This window comes from Parus major, chromosome 2 (assembly GCF_001522545.3).
Source record: "Parus major isolate Abel chromosome 2, Parus_major1.1, whole genome shotgun sequence".
Lineage (NCBI taxonomy): Eukaryota > Metazoa > Chordata > Aves > Passeriformes > Paridae > Parus > Parus major.
Genome location: NC_031769.1, coordinates 90,967,193 through 90,986,540, shown reverse-complemented (window position 1 = coordinate 90,986,540; position 19,348 = coordinate 90,967,193). Strand labels below are relative to the sequence as shown.

The following is a 19,348-nucleotide window of genomic DNA, read 5'->3' as shown; positions in this document are numbered from 1 at the left end:
TTAATGCTGTCTTCTAACATTTGCTGTAGCAAAAGCCTCAGTTTAGGGGATTGTGCCTCTGATCTCACTAGCTTGGGATAGTACCACCCTGAGAATAATAAATGTTTTCAGTTTGCCTCAGAGTGATGTGACTTGTGAGGTCCTGTATTACTAGATACCTCATATTGTCCTAGAAAAAAAAAAAATTTGAATCAAATTTATAGTGATAAATTCAAATTATGCAATCCTTGTTTCTATCACTCTGCTACAAAGAAAAAAAAACGTGTAAATATTAAATGGAATAACGCCTGTAACATCTCTCTGCCATTTAGCACAGTATTGTAATTCCTTTTTCAGTGATGCAGATCCTTGCCTCAATGTTTCCCAGCTCAAGCTTGGTTTTCTGGGGTTAATTTTCGCAGTGTCTGTCTGGGCTTTCGAAGAGCCCTGTACAAAGGGAGTCAGTACAGCCTAGTGGAGAGCAGAGTCATGAGCATTTGCATCTCTGGAATGTTTTTATTGACAAACGGTAGTGTGCTATTGACATTCGTGTCCCTTGATGATACTTCTATCCTAGCTTATCTTTGCTGGTCAAATGCCTTAATTGTTCTGGCCTTTAATTCAGTCAAAGTTGGTGCAGGAGTGGAAGAGAAAAGAGAAGGAACAGGTCCAACAGAGCATCAAGCTTGAGCTGTGAAGCTGCTGGCAACGATCAACCTGTCATAATGTTATGATTTGTTCATTTTTATACCATTTATTAGCCTTTACTTGTTGTGCCATTTGGCCTCCAGGGCAGATAAAGTGCTGTCTAATTTGGTAGGTTTGCTTCTGTCAGAGTGGCCTCGACAGAGAAGGTGTTAGCTGTAGTGACAAATAATCAATAGCTGTCGTTGTCATGAGGAACGTGAGTAGTTGGGCCTTTCATCTGGAGGATTAGAGGTCTAATTGGATTGAGAATAGGGAGGGTGAGCTGTTGGGTAACCCTGTCAGCTATGTTAAGCTGTCAAATGTCAGCCTTCCTGAAAGGAAGAAGGAATGGTTAGCTTTCAGAAACAAGGAAGAAGACATATGAAAGCTTTTTAAAAAGTAGTAGATAGTAAAGTAGAATAGACTAACATATGCTTTAACCCTTTCTTGTTTAATTACTGATCTTTCTAGTTAATGAGGATGTGTGGTATGCACTCTCTCTTGCTCTCTCTCTGAGACAAGCAGAATTTGTGTGAAACAGATTTGGCAGCGTTATACCAGATCAGACTGGTTTTATGTCTTGAGAAAAAGCCAGTTAACTACTAAGATAGGGAATATAAATGCCAAAGATTATGACATGGGGAAAGAAAATATCCATCAATGAAAGGAATCACTTAATAGAAGCTGTAAGGAAATCAAGTATTTTATTTTCATATTTTGTTGTAAAGAAATGTCAGTCTTATAATACCAGTGTATTTCTTGAGATATAAGCAATTGTTTCAAGGTTGCTGTAAGTATTATGATCCAGTCCTACACGGACTCTAAAATCATCAGTTGAATTTTGTCTACATTTTCTTACTGTTGCTTTTGATCTTTGCTTTCTGCCTGTTTCTTGGAGAAAGATTTCTGTTGTTCTAAATAAGATAAATTCGATGAAAGACCCATTATGCTGGTAGAACAAATAATTTAATGTCTCAGATGTGTTCATGTTTACCTTACCAGAATAAATAATAGGACTACATTTTTATGAAGGATTTGGTTATAAAATTACTGAAATGGTGGTTTCTTTGTCATCTTATTTTTCCATTTTCTTCAAAGTAAGTCTTAACTGTAACCATGCCAGTATTCCTCTTCTCTAAGTAACACATTTGCCTGGCGATCTGTAGTACTTGGCCATAGATATCTGTGTAATGGATCTGGAAATAGCAAGGTTTTTAGATGGTGGAATATAGCTCTTTATTTTGCATCAGCTACTTAATTTTTTATATTTTTCTTTTTTTTCTCTTTTTTTTTTTTTAATGGACTTGTAGGTATTTCAAAACTCACAGATTTATTTATTTTATTTTTTTTTCTTATGTGTTTGGTCATTTATTCTGAAGTAGTGGTTTTACTCTGTGTTTCAATTTGGATTTATTCCCCTGCTGCTCCCCACTCTTCTGCAGCACTTATTGATGGTCATGTGGACTTGGAACATCGTTTTTACAGGTAGTCTGCTGTAAATACTGGTAAACCCAACCTTAATCACAGGTTTATCTTCATAGATTAGTAGAATAGTGTAAGTATTCCAGAGGCAGAAATCTTAAACGGATTGTCTGTTATCACATTTCAGTGGCGTTATGTGTCAGAAATCATGGGGGTTTTATCCCTTTGAGATTAACTGCCGTGCTCTCAAAGACCCATCTTTGTGTGAGAGATTGGATTCATGTGTGTTGAATAATTTTTGGGTTTGCAGTTACTTATCTGACAGCTGCTGTACTTCTGTCATTTATTTTCTAATAATCCAGTTCTCCTGACTTATCTTTCTCTGCTTTGTTTCATTGCTTCCCCAACTCAGACTTCATGATCTTGATATTTATTTTTTGAGTCTGAATAATCTGCTTTAAGCACATTTAACCTTCTGGTGTGAGCTACAGGATGGACAGATGAAGAAGTGACATCATAGCCTACCTCTCACAGCTTGAAGTGTGTTGAAGGTTGCTGAGCTACAGGAGAAGTATTGTGCTGCTGTGGCCTGATTGGCTTCAGTATCCATAATATTCGTGAAGCTAACCCAGCATTTCTGTACTGTGTGGTTGTCTGCAGTGTAGACACACTGTGATAAAATGAGCTTTTTAATAAAATAAGCCCAGGCCTATTTATTATTATTTTTAATTACATATTTAGCTTATTGAAAATCTATCCATTCCTCTGAATTTTTTTTTGCGAAGTTCCGTCTTCTGTTTTACTCATTTTGATAAAAAAGAGTGTCATAGTTTGGTATCTTAATTTCAAGAGTTTTACCTAACAGTTGGTATGAAAATCCTTACCCAGTATTTTTTCCCAGACAACTTCCTTGCCATGGCAGTGATCTGTGGTTTCCCTAGTTTTCCCTTTTTTCTCTAGGTCAAACATTACTATTGGTGATATTTTCTTTCTCTATTGCTCCAGCAATATTACAGCTGTTTTCATTAATCCAATTTATTCGTTTTTATTATACAAACCATTCTCTCCCATTTTCAAACTTGATGTAATTTTATTTCTCTGCATCTCTGTTCCACTTCTTGCTCTGGTAACACTCCTCCTTTCCTCTACTTGGCTTTTTATCTTCTGCCACCAGGCTTTCTGTGCTTGAAATAATCTAAGGACAATATTGTCAGGCCTAGAATATATTTTGTATTATCATCCTCGTGCCCCTGTTGAGAAGTCTTGCTCTCAGGCACTTGAAATTTGAATATGAAATTCCATTAAAATAATAAGAAAAGGAATGTCTCCAACTGCAGTGATTTTTCTAAAAGATTTTGCAAATATGGTTTAAGTGCAAACCATGGTGGCAGAACATTGCAAAGCTCTGCTTGTGTTGTGTTTCTCAGTGAAAAGGAACTAATTCTGCATAGCATATGGAATGATATCTTAAATATCTGTACAGCCAGCTGGTAGAATTACTTTATTTTCATCTATTGAGTTCAGTGCATACTTTTGTGAGTAAAATTTGCAAGAGCTTTTGGACTGATGACTCACCTATTGCTACTTTTTCTGATCTTTGCTAAATCCTCTTCCACAACAATAATTTTTCAGGCTACTATCAACAAAGAGAATAATTTATATTCATTTTTGAAGATTCTCAGTTACCAAGAGCAAATAGGTAAAACAGTCCTGTCTTAAAAAAACATCTTAAATGGGTACTTAAGTCTGAAAAAGTATTGGTGCATAACTTAAACTCAAGAGATTTTGTTGCAAAGATCAGCTAGAACTGAACAGGATATAAATATGCCCAGCAAAGACGCAAGTAGTTTGTTCAGGCATGAGCAGTGCTTTTTGTATAAGAACATTATTACATATTACTTGAGGTTTGACTCTTTTAAGTTGATTTAATTATCCTGGGTTTCAACTGCTGGTTGTCTCCTCCATACTGTTATCAAACAGCTGTCCCCTCTCATTTTGCTTTGTTCAGAGGGCAGGTGAAAATTTCTCTATCATTTGATCTTGAAGATAATGGTTGTATCTTCAAAATGGTACTTTTTAAAAAAAAAACAACTTGGTGCATATGGTACTTGGAGAGTTGCACTTCAGATCTGAATAGAATTCATTTTGTTTCACTGATTGCTTTTCCTTGAGCATGTTTAGTATTGTGGCATCCCTCGGTGCACAAGAGACTTGTCCAGCTCTTCTCCCTGGGCATTGATGTCTGCTGCCAAGTCTGTACCTTAAAAAGTACCTTTGCAGACAAAGACATTTCCCTGTTTGAGTGTCCTTTTTAAAACATCGTTCCTGCATTAATTGCCCCTCTGCAGCTGACCTCACAACTGATCGTTAATGGTTATGAGAAGAAATATTGTTGTTGGGACTGAGAAGCCACTTACTTGTTTGTGTCCAGATTTGGCACTGACAAATTAAAACAGGATTTCCACTATTATTAGCTCATCACTTTGGTTTAGTCCCATTCTGTGAACTGTAGGGTGATTTCTGTTGGAATAAGGTGTCTTTTTCTAATTATTCTACAGTAAAAAGGGAAGATACTTGTTTTCACTGATTATAAATATTGTTCTAATTTTAGGTGAATTAGTTTTGTGTTAAATGTATCCACATACACTTCAATACATGAAGTGCCAGCAATAGATCATTTTGAAACAGGACACCTTTCTGCTGAAATCTCCAGGAATCTTCTTTCAGGTGTCTGACACATCCTTAATCTGATGCTCAGGCTTGTCATTTGAATCAATAGGATACTAGATAGGATATCTTCAGCATGCAAGGCTACTGCTATAGGAGGTATTTGAAAAATAAATTTAGATCTTATGGCCAGCCACCAACTCCAGGAGCACTAATCTTTCATTTGTCTCTCTCTTTGTCTGTAAACAGTTGGTTAAATTGTTGATTAAAGAGAATTAAATGAATCACACTTAAGTCAAAATGGATATGTATGAACTGTATAAGCAAATTCTGTTGCTGCCTTAAAAGTAACAGCTAATGTCCACATTTCATAAAATACAAAATTAATTTAACTTGCCTATTTAGATTCTAGATTTTCTTGTCTCTTTGTAGAGGTTTGGAACCCCCTTTTCTTACACCTTTTATTTTTATTAATGAAGGATTAAGGAAGAATGCTACCAGTTTTTACTAACAAGGAATAATTTTTACTGAAATACTGATTTAGGTTATGTGTATACATCTGTATGTGTTCAGCCTTATGACGGGAACATTTAGACATAGATAGAGATATTCACAAAGGATGTGTTTTTTCAATGCTGTTTTATGGTGTGGATTTGGGAAGGCACCGACCTTGAATTGTTATTTTATCTGGCTCTAGTCTGAAAAAAGAAAAATAAATCTAGTACTTTTATTACTGCTAAGATGCAGTTTGAGTAGATTATGAAGGCTTTGATTTATTTACCAGTACTGTAAGTAAATTATGGCTTCATTTTAAATATCAAACACCACTGCAGTGTATATAGAACTTATAAAATTATGCCATATGTAAAAGTAGCCTGAAGTGTCTGAATAATTATTTAAATAAAGAGTAAAACTTTATTGCTGGTTGTTTTTAATATGGATTGTCTGTCTACTTCTGTAATAGTTCTGGAGACTTCGCTCAAAGCCTTTTCTCAGCCAATAGAATTTGATAGGTAGATTTGCAATTATTTCACATAGTGGTTTGTTTTAGAACTTAATGGGCTTGAAACATATTTAAATCACATGAAAGGCACACATTTATTTGCAGATAGAACAGCAGCTAAAATAGTAACAAAAAATTCTGTGAAACTGTGCTCAAAAATGAGCATATATGCAGCACTTTCACTTTGCAAGCGTTGCTGCTTCCAGCAGTCTGTAAGGACATGACATGCACATAGAGGGGTGCAATTAAGAAGTACAAGGCAGTAGTGACACAGTACTAGTCAGAGTGATGCTTAGTAGTAATGGCAATTAGTTTGCTTCCAGAATGAAATAGTACTGTGCAAAGATAGGATAAAAAGACTTGGACTGGACTAATGGGATGTTATTTAGACTTGTTTTCAGGTAGAATTCTGTCATGGATTATATTATGCCTTTTAAAAATCTAATAAAAATGTAGCAAATCACAGGATTTGTAACATTTTAATTAGATTTTCAAGAGGCATATATCTCTTTCAGGGATATATTTTCTTAGTTTTGTTACGGTGTTCTTAGTTCAAGACAATTCAACTCAAAGCCGTTAAAATAAGGAAAATGAATGCAGTGACTATTTTCTAGTACTTATATTTTTGGGGAGCAGGGAGTCAGTACTTTCTGAGAAATCTTTCAAATCACTATTTTTTGAAATACAATATTTTTTGAAAGCTTAGTGTTTGATTCTTTATGGAGAGGTGGGCAGTGATCCTGTAAATATGGATGATGTGTCTCAGGCTTTGTCGTAAATCCCCAGAGATTGTGTGTTGTGGGGACTTCTGCCTGAGTGACTTCAAAAGAACACTACAGGAAAACAAGTTCAGTAACAGTGGAAGAGATCAACTGGAAATGAGAATGCTAATTGCATTTTCATCCTTGAAGTGTTTTTTGCATGAAAGCCACTAATTTCTGTAGGTAGACCATAACATTTATTGCTGGAGAGCTGAGAACACTACATAGAAGCAACATGTACAGGCCATGGATAAATGAGGTCAGAGGCTGTAAGATACAAACACCTATTTTCTTTCAGCCTATGCTGGGAAACAGTTTTACCTTGGCTTTTACAGCACTGGTCTGTTGTCTTGTCTGTTGTATTCTTTAACTGTGTGCCAGTTGATAGTTCTGTCTATTCCTATGGAAACCAAGAGAGTAAAGCCAATCTTGCAAGAGGCTTTAGGGAGAATTGCTCTTAGTTGAGACACTGCCTTGCTTTCAGTCAAAATGTCTGATAGTCAGAACTGGCCTCAAGTTGTGCTGATGTTCTCCACTGATGTATTGCCTAAGATGCTTTGCCAGACAGATGAACACGTTCAGCTTGAAAACTGGTAAATAAGGTTTCTGTTCAGCTGTCTGAGAGATTTTTCTCCAATTGAGTGTTTTACTTTTGAGTCTAGAATGCTGCTAAGGAAGTTGCTAAAAGGGTACTTGGTGAGATTAAACCCAGTGTCAAAAATCAGTGTTTTCATCATGGTCGGTTTGGAAGGGTTAGCAGAACATTACATATTTAAGTCTGCCAGTGGTGTTTGTTAGATAGAAGGCATGGCATCATCCTTGTCCACACAGATTAATAATAATTTAATAATAAAATTAATATATTAATAATAATAATAAATAATACTACTAATAATAAAGGGCTTACAGATTTATTTTTTTTTCAAAGCTGTAGTCCAATGGATAACTGCTAAGGGTTATGTCTAAAACAAGAATCCTAAAGATTTTCTCTTACTTTTATTTTTCAGTTATATTGTTCATCAAGCAGTTAACCCTTAGTTAATGATAATCAGAGAGGCAGCCTGCTACTTTGATGGTGACGTCACTAATTTTAACTAGAAACTGTGGTTCTAAGTAACAACACTGACTTTATTTTTCAGGTTTCTTTCAGGAGCTGTTTAAACAAACTTACTGATATTCAAGGAGTGTAAGAACAGTGCAGTCATATACTGTAAAGGGTAGCTTTTATGGGGCTTTTAGATGTTGTAACCAAGCAATATGAATTCAGTATCAGTGTATTAGAAAACAAGATGTTGTAGTATTTCATGTATAGGTAATATTTCAAAACAAAAGTGCTAATTTATAAATCCAAGTAATTCTTATTTGCAATTACATTTGTATATCTACTTGCTAGCTTCTCTTAGTAGTTTTTCTTCTGAAGAATTCTTTTGAGATTTCTGGGAAGTAGCTCATAATGTAAGCATATCAAAATACTCCTTTTGATGTACGGATTTCAGTTACTTTTGGAACAGTAGTCTGTTCCTATAGATATCGAATTAGAAGTATGATAGAACAGATTCTGTTTTTCTAAGTGCTTAGTTTGTTTCCTGAAAAGCTACTGAAACTGGTAGGTGTTAGTGACAGAGGTCCACATCATTCCAAGTGGTTTCTGACATTCTTAGAATGTGCCTCTTCTCAAAGAGACACTGAAAGATGAAACAACCTCTAAAGAAACCATGTGCATGGTCCCTTTCCGAAGTTATTAAAATTTTGAAAATTTGAAAATTTGTTTATTTTGTACAAAGTTTATTTGTGGGGTGAGGCATCCTCTCTTCAGCACCTCCTCACTTGGAAAGAGAGCGAGCACGTTTGTGTAGATAGTAAGATTATCTTCTGTAAGATCGAATAGATCAAAGGACGATTTCAACTCTGTGAAGATAAGCAGGTTAAATTCAGTTGCCATTTTTGTTTTAAAGAGAAACCTCGTGGATGTATTTATCTTTCAAAGGCTTAGCTAGCAATTAAGGAGTTCAAGTTTTTTGACTTTCACTGCTTCTTGAAAGCATCTGACAGCGAAGAACTGTTCTCAACTTTGGCTTTAGCATCTGTGCTAATCTGTTGGCAAAGTGTGTTAATGCAGTGCCAAGTGGCTGATATCTTCTGCTTCGGTTTTTAAGGCAAAATCTAAAATACTTTCATGTTGTACATATTTTACCTCCATGAGTGTCTGACTGTACAATATGATTTAGTGTTTGTCAATGTATAGATTTCTACTGGCTTTAGAAACTGATGTGTCACTATTAAAAAGTACAGATATTTTTATGTTTCAGGCATAAGCAACATGTTAAGTCTTGACTCCAACTGCTAAGAAGTCCGGGGTTTAAAAGGCTTAACTAATCTAATCTGACTGTTAAACGATCATAGTGATCTGTTTGGGGTTTTCTACATGTATGTATGTATGTATGTATCTATTTATTTATTTGTATATTTGGGGTGGAATGTGCTTCTCTGGAAAAGGAGATAAGTGGAGCGTGGTATACTAAATTTCAGTGTATGTTACCAGTTCTTAATCTGGGTCTAAAGCAAATGAACGGTGTACATTAGTATACTATGTATTCAATAACCCATGATATAAGTATTTTTTCTGTTCTCAAGATGCTGTTATATATCCAGCTCTACTTTCTTAAATAGTATTTAAGCATTTAAAAGAAAAACTAAAACATTAATAATATTTAAATACAATAATAATTATTTAATAGTTGTATAATCACTGTCCATGTTTTGATTGGTGCAGTATTAGAACAGATGTTTTTTCTTTTCAATTAATTTGACTGTAATAATTTTTTGCTGCTCTGTTTGTGAAAGAGTAAAAGTAACTGAATTATATATTATATTCCTTTGAAGAGGATTTATTGATTGTTAAATAGTCTATCTTTTTACAAAAGATTGCTAAGAAAATTTTGCTAAAACGTCTTACATAAGTGCTGCTTAATTAATAATGAATATATTTCAACAATCAAAATTTAATAAGCTAATAAATTATTAATCTATGGTAGAGATATATAATTATCCGATCTCTGAAATCCTTTCTGTCATAGTTGGTGGACTTGCTGCACTGCTGTCTTCAAACACACCCTTTTCAATAGGCTGACCTTTGTGCTTCTGATTTTGTGGAGGCCTCTGTTTTACCACTTCCCTGTACTCTGCTGCACACTTGCTGACCAGGCTTAGTTACTGCAGGGCTCTGTGTTTGGGGCTGTGGTCAGTGATTAATGCCTGATTTTTGGTAAGTCTCATCTTACAAGTACAGAAACAGCAAGGGATAAGGTGCAAAAGTATTTTAATCAATAAATCATCCTTTAGGGATTATGACATCACAGAATTTAGGGTATTCAATTACATTTTGAAATAGTGGTAAGTAATGTTTTAAGAAGGAAGCAGCTGAGAGAGACAGCCTATTTGACCTCAGAAGCATATAAGAATTTAAAATTATGGGGATAAATCTGTAAGCAGAAATAGAAAATCAGGTAAAATGAGCACCTTCTGCCAGCAGTAGGTTCTTTAAGAGTAATTGGATATTTAGTTACCTTATTTCATAGAAAGAAATTCAATAGGCTGCCTTTTTAGGCATGTACAAAAATATTAACAATAGTGCTAGATGGAAAATTGCAAGTTTAATTAGAAATTTGGACATAAAATGTAAGACAATGGTAAATTATTATTTGATAATGAACTCTAAACAGATACAGCTGAAATATGAGCTATAAGATCAGAAGGCATGGGTTAGAATTCCTTAACAGTTGCACTTGAATCTAATATTAGTCAGTATTTTTCACAAGCTAACTTACAATCACGAGTAGTATTTTTTTAAAGGATACTTAAGAGTGGCCCAGTGTTAGGCATGATTGTCAGTCAAAGAGAGGATGGCGGTGGCCAGGATATCAGAAGAATAGGAGTACTACAAGTAATTGAAATTATTAGAAATGTTAAAGTCCAAAATGCAAGTCCCAGGGGGGAAACAGATGACGCATGTAATGATTTGTTCTGTGTATTATGAATTTATTATTTGGAACATGTCTGAGAAGGATGTAATGTGCTAACTGATTGGAGATTGTACTTAATTTATGGGAGAAATGCACTTCTAAGTATATCTGACAAGATATATGCAGTAGCAGTAGACAAGTGTCGCTAGGATTCAGGAGGGTACTTTGTGAGACCCCCTCCAGTAGTTCTGTAATCTCTCCTTACTTGTGTTCAAAATAGAAGGGTTCCAACTAGAATGAGTGCAGAGAGCTGATTATTTTTTGAGGATAGTGTAGGGTTTATTCTTTGTTCCTGAGATAAAATCACCAATGCTTGTTAAGATTTTAAAAGACACACTATATTTTCATGGGTAGAAGAATGAAATTGTGTCCTTGTGTGTGTGTTGGCTTTTTAAAAAAAAATAAACCCAAACAAGAAATGAAACCTAAAAGCTCCAGCCTGAAACAGAGAACTGGGAGGAAAAAAAGTCCTGAACGCTGTAATTCCACTTAAAAGAAATCGCTGGGAATTTTTTGAAAAGGATTAGATGTTCTTACTCCCATGGTGCTGGAGGATGGATTTACTAATCCAGAGGGTCAATCTTAACCTTCAGTTCTAATTTGTGGTTTATCTATAAATACTTCTAAGGCTTTCTGTTCTGCTGCAAGTATATGCCCTGACTGCATCTTCAGTGCTTATGACTGTCAGCAATGAAAAGCCCTTGAAAACCACCTCCTTTGTAAGGGTTTGTGTTCTTTTGGTCTGTTTGTTCCCAGTCCTGGGAAAGCAGGTATGTAATTTTGGAGTGGAGCCAAGGTAGCATCTTCACGCTTTAACAGCTTGGCATTCTTTTTAATGACCCCTGCTGTTTTTACCAGGAGGTTGTATAGAGATGCTGGGCTGCTTTTCCCCAGTTCCTCTGGCAACCCTCACAGTGCACTAAATCTTCACAGGCCCATTGTAGGTATTCCGAAAATCAAGCCTAGCTGTACTTTAACAGTTGTCAGTTCATGTGCTCTACATTGTAAATTATTACAGATCAGTCTTTCAAGTTGTGTTAAGTGCTTCATGTGGGTTAGAATTGTTAGGGTTTTTTAATATGTGGTCTCAGCAACTAATAGGGAAATAAGCAATTTTTCTGGATTAATTGTCCACTTTTAACCCACTGATGACGAGGTGATGGCAGCCTAACTATGGGTATGCTTTTGATGTGCTTGGAGAGATGCACAAATGCCTCTGACTCTTAGCCTTACCTTGTACAGCTAAGTTTCTTCCCTTATAAAATGTGTTGTATTTATCACTGCAGTGTGTTTTTAAAATCTGAATATGAAAATTTTAGTGTCAGAGATGTAGCCACACTACAGGGTAGGAGAAGTGGTTAGCCAGAGTGTAAAAGCACACAGTTTAATATAATAGCCAAGTTTAGTGGGATGAGAATGGAAATAAATTTTCACAGAGCTCTGTTGCACATCACTAGAATATTTCTGGAAACCAGGTGTACTCTTTAAAGCAAGTTTGTATGCTTGTGAAATACCTAAAACTTGCTGTGAAAAGTACTTCTGAGGAAGTGTTTGAAACAGAGGCACGTGGCACTGAGTGACTCAGAACAGGACTCTGTGGGCTGTAGGGAGTGGAAAGATGTGAAGTGTGAGGCAAATGTTTTTAGTGCACTGGTAATAAAACCGGTAGTTTCAGCATCAACCTGTGACTAGAATTATAGCACTGCTGAGCAGAGCTCATTTTTCCTTTAGCCTTTCACTTAGGTGACCATATGGGACAGCCTGACTGTGGCTGTTTGACAGATGCCCACCCAGCTGCTCTCTCACTACACTTCCTCAACAAGCCAGGGAGAGAAAATTGAAAAAGCCACTTTAGATTAATAAAGAAAAAAACACATTTTCTTGTAGACCCAGAAAACTAGGTAGAAAAGTTTACCAGTGATTTTCCACTGAAACCTTCCCCTGGCAGTAGAATCATTTTGAATATACTAGACAGCTATTTTAGTGACCAGGCTTGCAGTTTCGGGGATAATTTTTTCAATTTCAGAGATAATCTAAATTCTGGCAAATTCACTGATTCTGACTAAAATATTTCTTCAATAACTCTCTTTTCCATAAAAACATTCATGAAAGGAAAGTTTTTCTGACTGCTTAGTAGTTTAGCTTGGAGTCCAGAACTTTCTTTGAAGTCATTACTTGATGGCAGAGCTATATGCTTACTGTCTACCAAAAATGTGTTCTACATCAGTGCAGTTAGTACCTGTGGGTGAATTTTTGAAATAGCAGAAGTGTTTCTTCTGATTATGTTGAAGTCAGCTGTGCTCCGAAACTCTGCTGTAGTTTGCAGAGTCAAGTATTTTGATTGAGTAATTTAAATAGAATCTAAAGGAATTTTCAGAATTGGCATTGGAACGGTAAATTTTTGCTGCCAGGAACTGAGTTTTCTGTACAAGTATTTAATCCTGCTTGCTCACAATGTTTTCTGTTCATAATAGAATAAATTTTGAGTCACTATCAATGGTAAGAGACCATGGACTGACTCAGGGAGATTCATGCTGCCCAGGAATGTTTAGGCCAGTCAAGTGCATTATTTATGAGCAGAAACATAGCCAGCTTGAAGACTTGTTATACACAAAAATTTTATAAAAATGGAGGAATTGGCTTTTCAAATTAAGCATTCCCTCCCTCCACCTAATAAGACATAAATTACATCTGCCTTCAAGGCACGTTGATACATTCCATACTTACAAGCTTAAGCAGTAATCAATTGAAGGTGGATTGTCATTAAAAAGCGCAATATTGTTTTCTAACAAGTGAAAGGAAGACAGCAAAATTCATGGTATTACTAAAGAAAAGAACAGCAGTCAGAAGCAAAAGCATGAATAAGATAATTCAAATAAGTAATGTAAGTACAGGTGTTTTCTGTGGTAGTGTTAAAAAAAACTTAAATCACTCGGAAGAAACATAATCTTTTGTGTTTCAGAATGAAGGGATTTATTACAAATTCATTTTCTAAGGAAAAGGATTTGTTGACTAAGCATGCAAGAGAATAATGTAGTAGTAACTGATGGAAAAATGTGTAATAGCAAATGTAAAATACAGTATATAGAGAGAAATTCTAATAATAAAAGGGTATGTTTCATTTGTTTTATGCATTATTTTAACTTTCAGTCTTCTTTACAGTGGAATTCATTCAAAAAGCAGAATATACTTTTACATCTTCCATTAAGTACCCATCAACAAGACAAAATTTTTTTTTTTTTTTTCTCTCATGGGTATGCATGCACTGTGTGCAGGAAATATTGAAAACAACCCAAATGTATTATCCTCTGTGATGGAGAAATGCAGCTATATTTGTTTGAAGACTAATAATCTTTGAAGTTATTTGATATTGTCTTCCTCCAGTCTAATTGCCAACCACATCAAGATACACTGAGATTTTTTTTTTCACTAGTTTTAATTCTTCTTTTTAATGAGTTTTGTAAATTTTTTGTCCTATTTGCCTGTACAGTGTGATGGCAAATATGAGTAGTATTCTCAGCTCCACCCCAAATTTATCATGAATTAATTCTGAGTGTGTTCTCTGTGGTTTAGGAGCTCTGCAGACATCGTGCTGCTCTGTCCCTGTACTTTGGAGTATGCCTTAATATGTGTCTGTGTACTAAAGGGACAAAATCCTGAGGTTATGTTTTCCCTGACACCCAGCAGAAGAAAAAGATGTATTTGGTCACTTCTGACTAGGAATGCTGTGTAGTAGCCGTGCTGTCTCTGTCAAGAGAAGTTTGCACGTTCAGGCAGGTTTGTGGTAGGTTCTGTGACAGGCTTTTTTTGTATGCTGTCACTGATGAGCAAAGGATAGTAACAATAAATGGTAGAAGCAGAACAAGGTAATTTTGTCTGAGCTCATTCATGATATGCTTTCCCTATTTGTATTTTAAAATAAAATAGTGTAGCAGAGGAAAAAAAAAAGTCATGTTCATTTATTTTGGCCATACCTGGTCAAATCCATTCTCCATCCATAAAACTTAAGTCTTCCATTGCTGTTAGACAAAAAGCCAGAACACTAATTTTTGTCAAGTGTGCCCTTCCAAAGTTCATGGCTGCTTTGAAAAATGAAATTTGAATATTTTTTATGCCCTGGCACTGGATACTGTGGAGGCCTCTGGAATCCTTTGGCATGTCTCCATCCTACCATTCTGCTGACAAAAGTGATTTGCAATTCTGAGCCTTATGAGATACCAAAGTGCCCCCGTGCAGTAGTACTGCTTGCCCTTGTCTACTTGATTGCTTTTTTTCATTGTTTTTCCAAAGACAGCCTAAGGGGACTAAGCTAACATGCAGAATTTATAAAAGAATTGTAGCAGACTGAAGTATGTTAATTTGCAGGTAGTTTCATAAGCAGAAGAATCCAAAGACATGACTTCTATTGATTTGAGTGTCACCTTTCCCGTGTACATTGTCTAATAAAGCTTCATCAAATGCTCCAGCTTTTTTCCCTGAGTGGGGGAGAATTAGTACAATTTTTCTTCTCTTCTGAGCTTTCTATTTTCATTATAGTTATATGTAATGATCTGTATGGGAAATTGGAAGAAACTGGTATCTTGGGGAAAAATTGGAAGACAGCGAGCAAAATTAGGAGACAACACATTCCTTTCACTTTAGGAAGGGTTAAAAGTTAGTGTGAAAGGAGCAGGGGTGTTTAAACCATGATGACTGAAGGCAGGTGTGGATGTTTTGCTTTAGTGAGTTACTGCTGCTGAAGGTGATTTGATAAACCCACAGGCTTTGGGAAGTGGAAGCATAAAAATGTTGTAACATCTCTCCTATAAGGAAAATAACTTTCAAGCAAGAGGTAGAAGCATGTCAAGGCTGGCTGTACTACTAAATCAGTACAGCTTCTTCATGATTACATGTTCATGTCACTAATTTTCACTGGCTTCTTCAATGATTTGAGAAATAAAAGCAGATTGGGTTTTTTGGGATCCACCATCATTTATTTTATCATTATATTTGTATCAAAGAAGCAGATCTATGTTACTTTTTTTGAAAACATAGTGAAAACCTAGTGGAAGTCCTAGTAAGTATTTTCAATGTGTTGTAAAGCTAGCTGTTCCATCCATTTATTATGTATATTGTAGACCAAAATTCATACAGTTCACAATTTAAAAACTAACAATCACTTTTGCATATATTTGCTATGTGTTAGGATACGTACATTTTATCTTTCTGAGTCATCCCCAGTTATTTTTCGTACTTTCATTTTGAAAATTATACTCTTTCTTCATGTTTAGTTTTATTCCTCATCTGATACCTGTTAGCCTTGCTGAAACCAGCATGTAAGGATCTTACTTCAGTTTTTATGTGATTTTTACTGAGGCAAAGTTAAAAAACTCTGTTAATATTGCAGAATTTTTGGTATTAATGAACCCTGTCTTATTCTGTTAATGGAATATAAATATCTAAAACCAGGTAGCACAAGAGACCTAAGAATGAAGAGTTCATGTTAACAAAAAAAATCTTCATTGGATATCTCCAAAGCTTTAAGCTGTTTTGCTGCAAGCTTTTTTAGGCACTGTAACACTATATATATATACATATATATATATATTATATATATAAGTATCATAATTTGGTTTGATAAACTGACATAAATTTCTGATATTTTTCTTTGCCCAGGGAAATTACCGCTTCATGAAACTTCTACTGGCTCGTAGAGGGAACTGGATGCAGAAGGACTTAGAGGATATGACACCATTACATTTAACTACACGTCACAAAAGCCCAAAATGTTTAGCTTTGTTGTTAAAACATATGGCACCTGGAGAAGTGGATACTCAGGACAGAAACAAGGTAAAAGTACTGCTTATTTTAAGACAACTCCTTATTTTAAGATTTGTAGCAACTTTAGAAATTGGTTTTACATCAAGCAGTTATGTGCAAAAAATTATTTGTCATAAACTTTTTCTAGGTCTTCAAAGTAGAAATATTAATATTTTCCTGATGTAATGATGTCAAAGTTCAGTTGCACTGGCTGCAATGACATTCTTCTTAAGAGTAGTTACGACAATAGAGGATTCAAACACCATCCAAGTCTTTCTGTAACATTATGATCCTTGTTAGAGTCTGCATAGCATGCGCTTATGTTGCTTTTCTTGCTTTGAAAAACCTCGAATTTAGAATCCTTTAATGATAAGAATTGGTAAAAAATTGCCTGTAATTACAGCAGTCATTCTGGAGAGGTCATGCTGACTTCATGACCATGCTAATTAATTAACAAAGGTATGCATAAACCAGCCAAAACCATTTAGCAACCTTGCCTGTTCAGCAGATTTCCAAGCCAGTATTTAAAGTGTTGCCAGGTTCCCCACAAAACATGAAGTGCTTTTCTCCTGGTTGACATCATGAGTAGTCTCAGTAACAAAAATGGAGTTCAGATTGGTGAAAACTGATCTTGGGCACAGAGTCCAACCTGTTTGACCCTGTTGGGCCCATGGCTTTTTCAGTTTCCTTGCTGTGACTGTGCACATCAAAATTGTCAAATATAATTCCTGAACATGAGGGAGGGAGAACAAGTGTCTTTAACATCTGCTTCCATGTGGATAACTGACTGAAACTGGTTGTAGGTGAGAAAAGGCAGTGAACCAAGGCTATTTGGCCTTCTGGTAACCAAGAGTTCCTGCTTTCATTGCAACTGTTAGTTTCCACAAATACTGGTCAGCTCCATTTAATAAGTAACAATCATTAATTTATTACAAATTTTTACTGGTACAAGGCTATGGTGGCACTTTGTGGAGCCCCTCTTCAGTGAGTGACAGGTAGAAAAGAAGGCTGTGTTATCTTACTGTTGTTACCATGGTCCTAAGCTAACAGCTGGCAGCAACAAACACAAATAGGCTCCTTTTTGCATTCTTCCTTTACAGAGCATTTAAGGATATGATAGTGAACTTACACATTCCATGTCACAGTTTAAGGATGCTAATCCAAAGTATTGTACTTCTATACAAAAATGTCCTGCTGGAGTTATTTCTCTGTTTTCAATCAAAGCACTATGTAATGTTAGTAGAGGTGAGGGGGTAAGAGAGCTGCGAAAAAAAATTCATTATCTTATAACTCTCTGTTACTTGGCAGCTGGGAGAGGTGTGTCTGGTAAATGAAATACTTGTTAATATGCCAATGTTTTGCTGGTTAAGAAACCCCCACGCATTGTTCTGCTTATGTAGTTATGAACATTGATAAGGCCTGTAAAAAAGCTGTTAGCAGTCAAGAATTTGCAATAGGAGCATGGACTGCCTTTTGATGTTTTATTGGACTGCTATTGGGTCATTGGGCATTAGATTCACTAATATTCAACCTCAGAATTCTGAGTCATCACAGACAGTGAAGTCAAAACCTTTGTTCAAGATGGATCTAAGTGTAGTGTCAGCACTCAGTGTCACCTTCCCCTAGTGGAGAATAGTCTCTGTCAATTTGTGTTAGCCCAACAGAGTTTGAAATTTAAGAGGGACCACATTAATCACTGTAGTTGTTCTATAGTGCATCTCTGGTGCTGAGGCCTGGTTCAGGTGATTGTTCTAGCTTGGATGTCATTGCTTAATACCAAGCACAGATATTTTCTCCAGGTCTGAACTGCTGCACCAAATGGCCATGAGGGCAGTGCTAAGTGGCATACACGTTTTTCTTTCACCGTAGTCCAACAGATCTTCAGAAAAAGCAGTTACTCTCCTACCAGAGATACTTAGAAGCATAAGGGCTTCTCAGTTTATTTCTCGTATAAGGTGGTGCAGCTCAGACCTAATTCAGACCTCAATAGCAAAGGTGTGAGATGATCTGCTTTTACTGAGGTAGATGGGCCACTTGTTCAGCTTTGTTTAAAGCCTATTTTCACAAATTTTCAGTTGTCAGCCACACCAGATACATGTGCTCAGATTTTGTCAGTCCTCTTTATTGAAGTGTAACAAAAGCTTGCTTATTTACCTGTTGTTTAAACCTGGCTTTAGCCAACTTTAATTTTCATGTTTCAATAATTTTTCAATGTGTTGAAAAAGCTTGTGAAAATTGTGTTGCAGCAAACTGCATTGCATTGGAGTGCCTACTACAATAACCCAGAGCATGTGAAACTTCTCATAAAACATGATTCAAATATTGGAATTCCTGATATTGAAGGAAAAATCCCACTTCACTGGGCAGCTAACAACAAGGACCCTAGTGCGATCCACACAGTGAAATGTATTCTGGTAAGAAAGTCTGCTATATATGTATATAACACTTTCTGTCCTTATTACTTTCCTCTAATCGAAATATGTTTTTATTCTCTTGAGATTTCTCATTTTTGTCCACTGACTCTTTGAGAATGAAATGATTTGCTTTTCCTAATATCCAGAACTTTGTAAGAAATAATCCTAAATATTTTTGCTCTCTCAAAAAGAATTTGTTTTGAGTTCTATAGGTGAATGTCTTTGCTCTAAGTTTTGTAAGAGGAGGGAGAGGAAAGACTTAAAAGTTTTACTGCACAAAACAGCCAGTCATATTGCTCATTTCAGTTGCATTTTGCACACTGATTTCTTTGTTATGTCTTTTGTTATTTTTGAAAGTTTATATCTAGTTATTTGTACTGAAAATCTTACTTAAATTTGGTTTTTCAAGTTAGAATTCTGGAAAATACTTGGTCAGTTGTCAGTCAGGCCACAATCAGTTTGCTAAGAGACTTTCTATGTAATTTTGCATAAGAATTTAATACTGTTTCCTTGATTCCACATTTTCTGTTTCTTCACTATTTCAGTTTATCTTGTGCAATGACAGTTATAATGGGTATAATGAAATAATGTGCT

General features: G+C 35.7%; 1 protein-coding gene across 2 annotated transcripts in view; it reads left to right on the top strand.

Moving 5' to 3' along the window:
• INVS (inversin) overlaps positions 1–19,348 on the top strand; it is an 84,979-nt gene that overhangs the window by 19,997 nt on the left and 45,634 nt on the right. Inside the window, exons 1-3 of one of the 2 annotated variants that reach the window (XM_033512181.1) lie at positions 4,797–4,815; positions 16,197–16,370; positions 18,587–18,754. In XM_033512181.1, the coding sequence (XP_033368072.1) occupies positions 16,212–16,370; positions 18,587–18,754 (327 nt within the window). In that variant the 5' untranslated portion in view covers positions 4,797–4,815; positions 16,197–16,211. Of the gene's footprint in view, positions 1–4,796; positions 4,816–16,196; positions 16,371–18,586; positions 18,755–19,348 lie in introns of those variants that run through there. The other variant, XM_015617012.2, reaches the window with a different exon arrangement.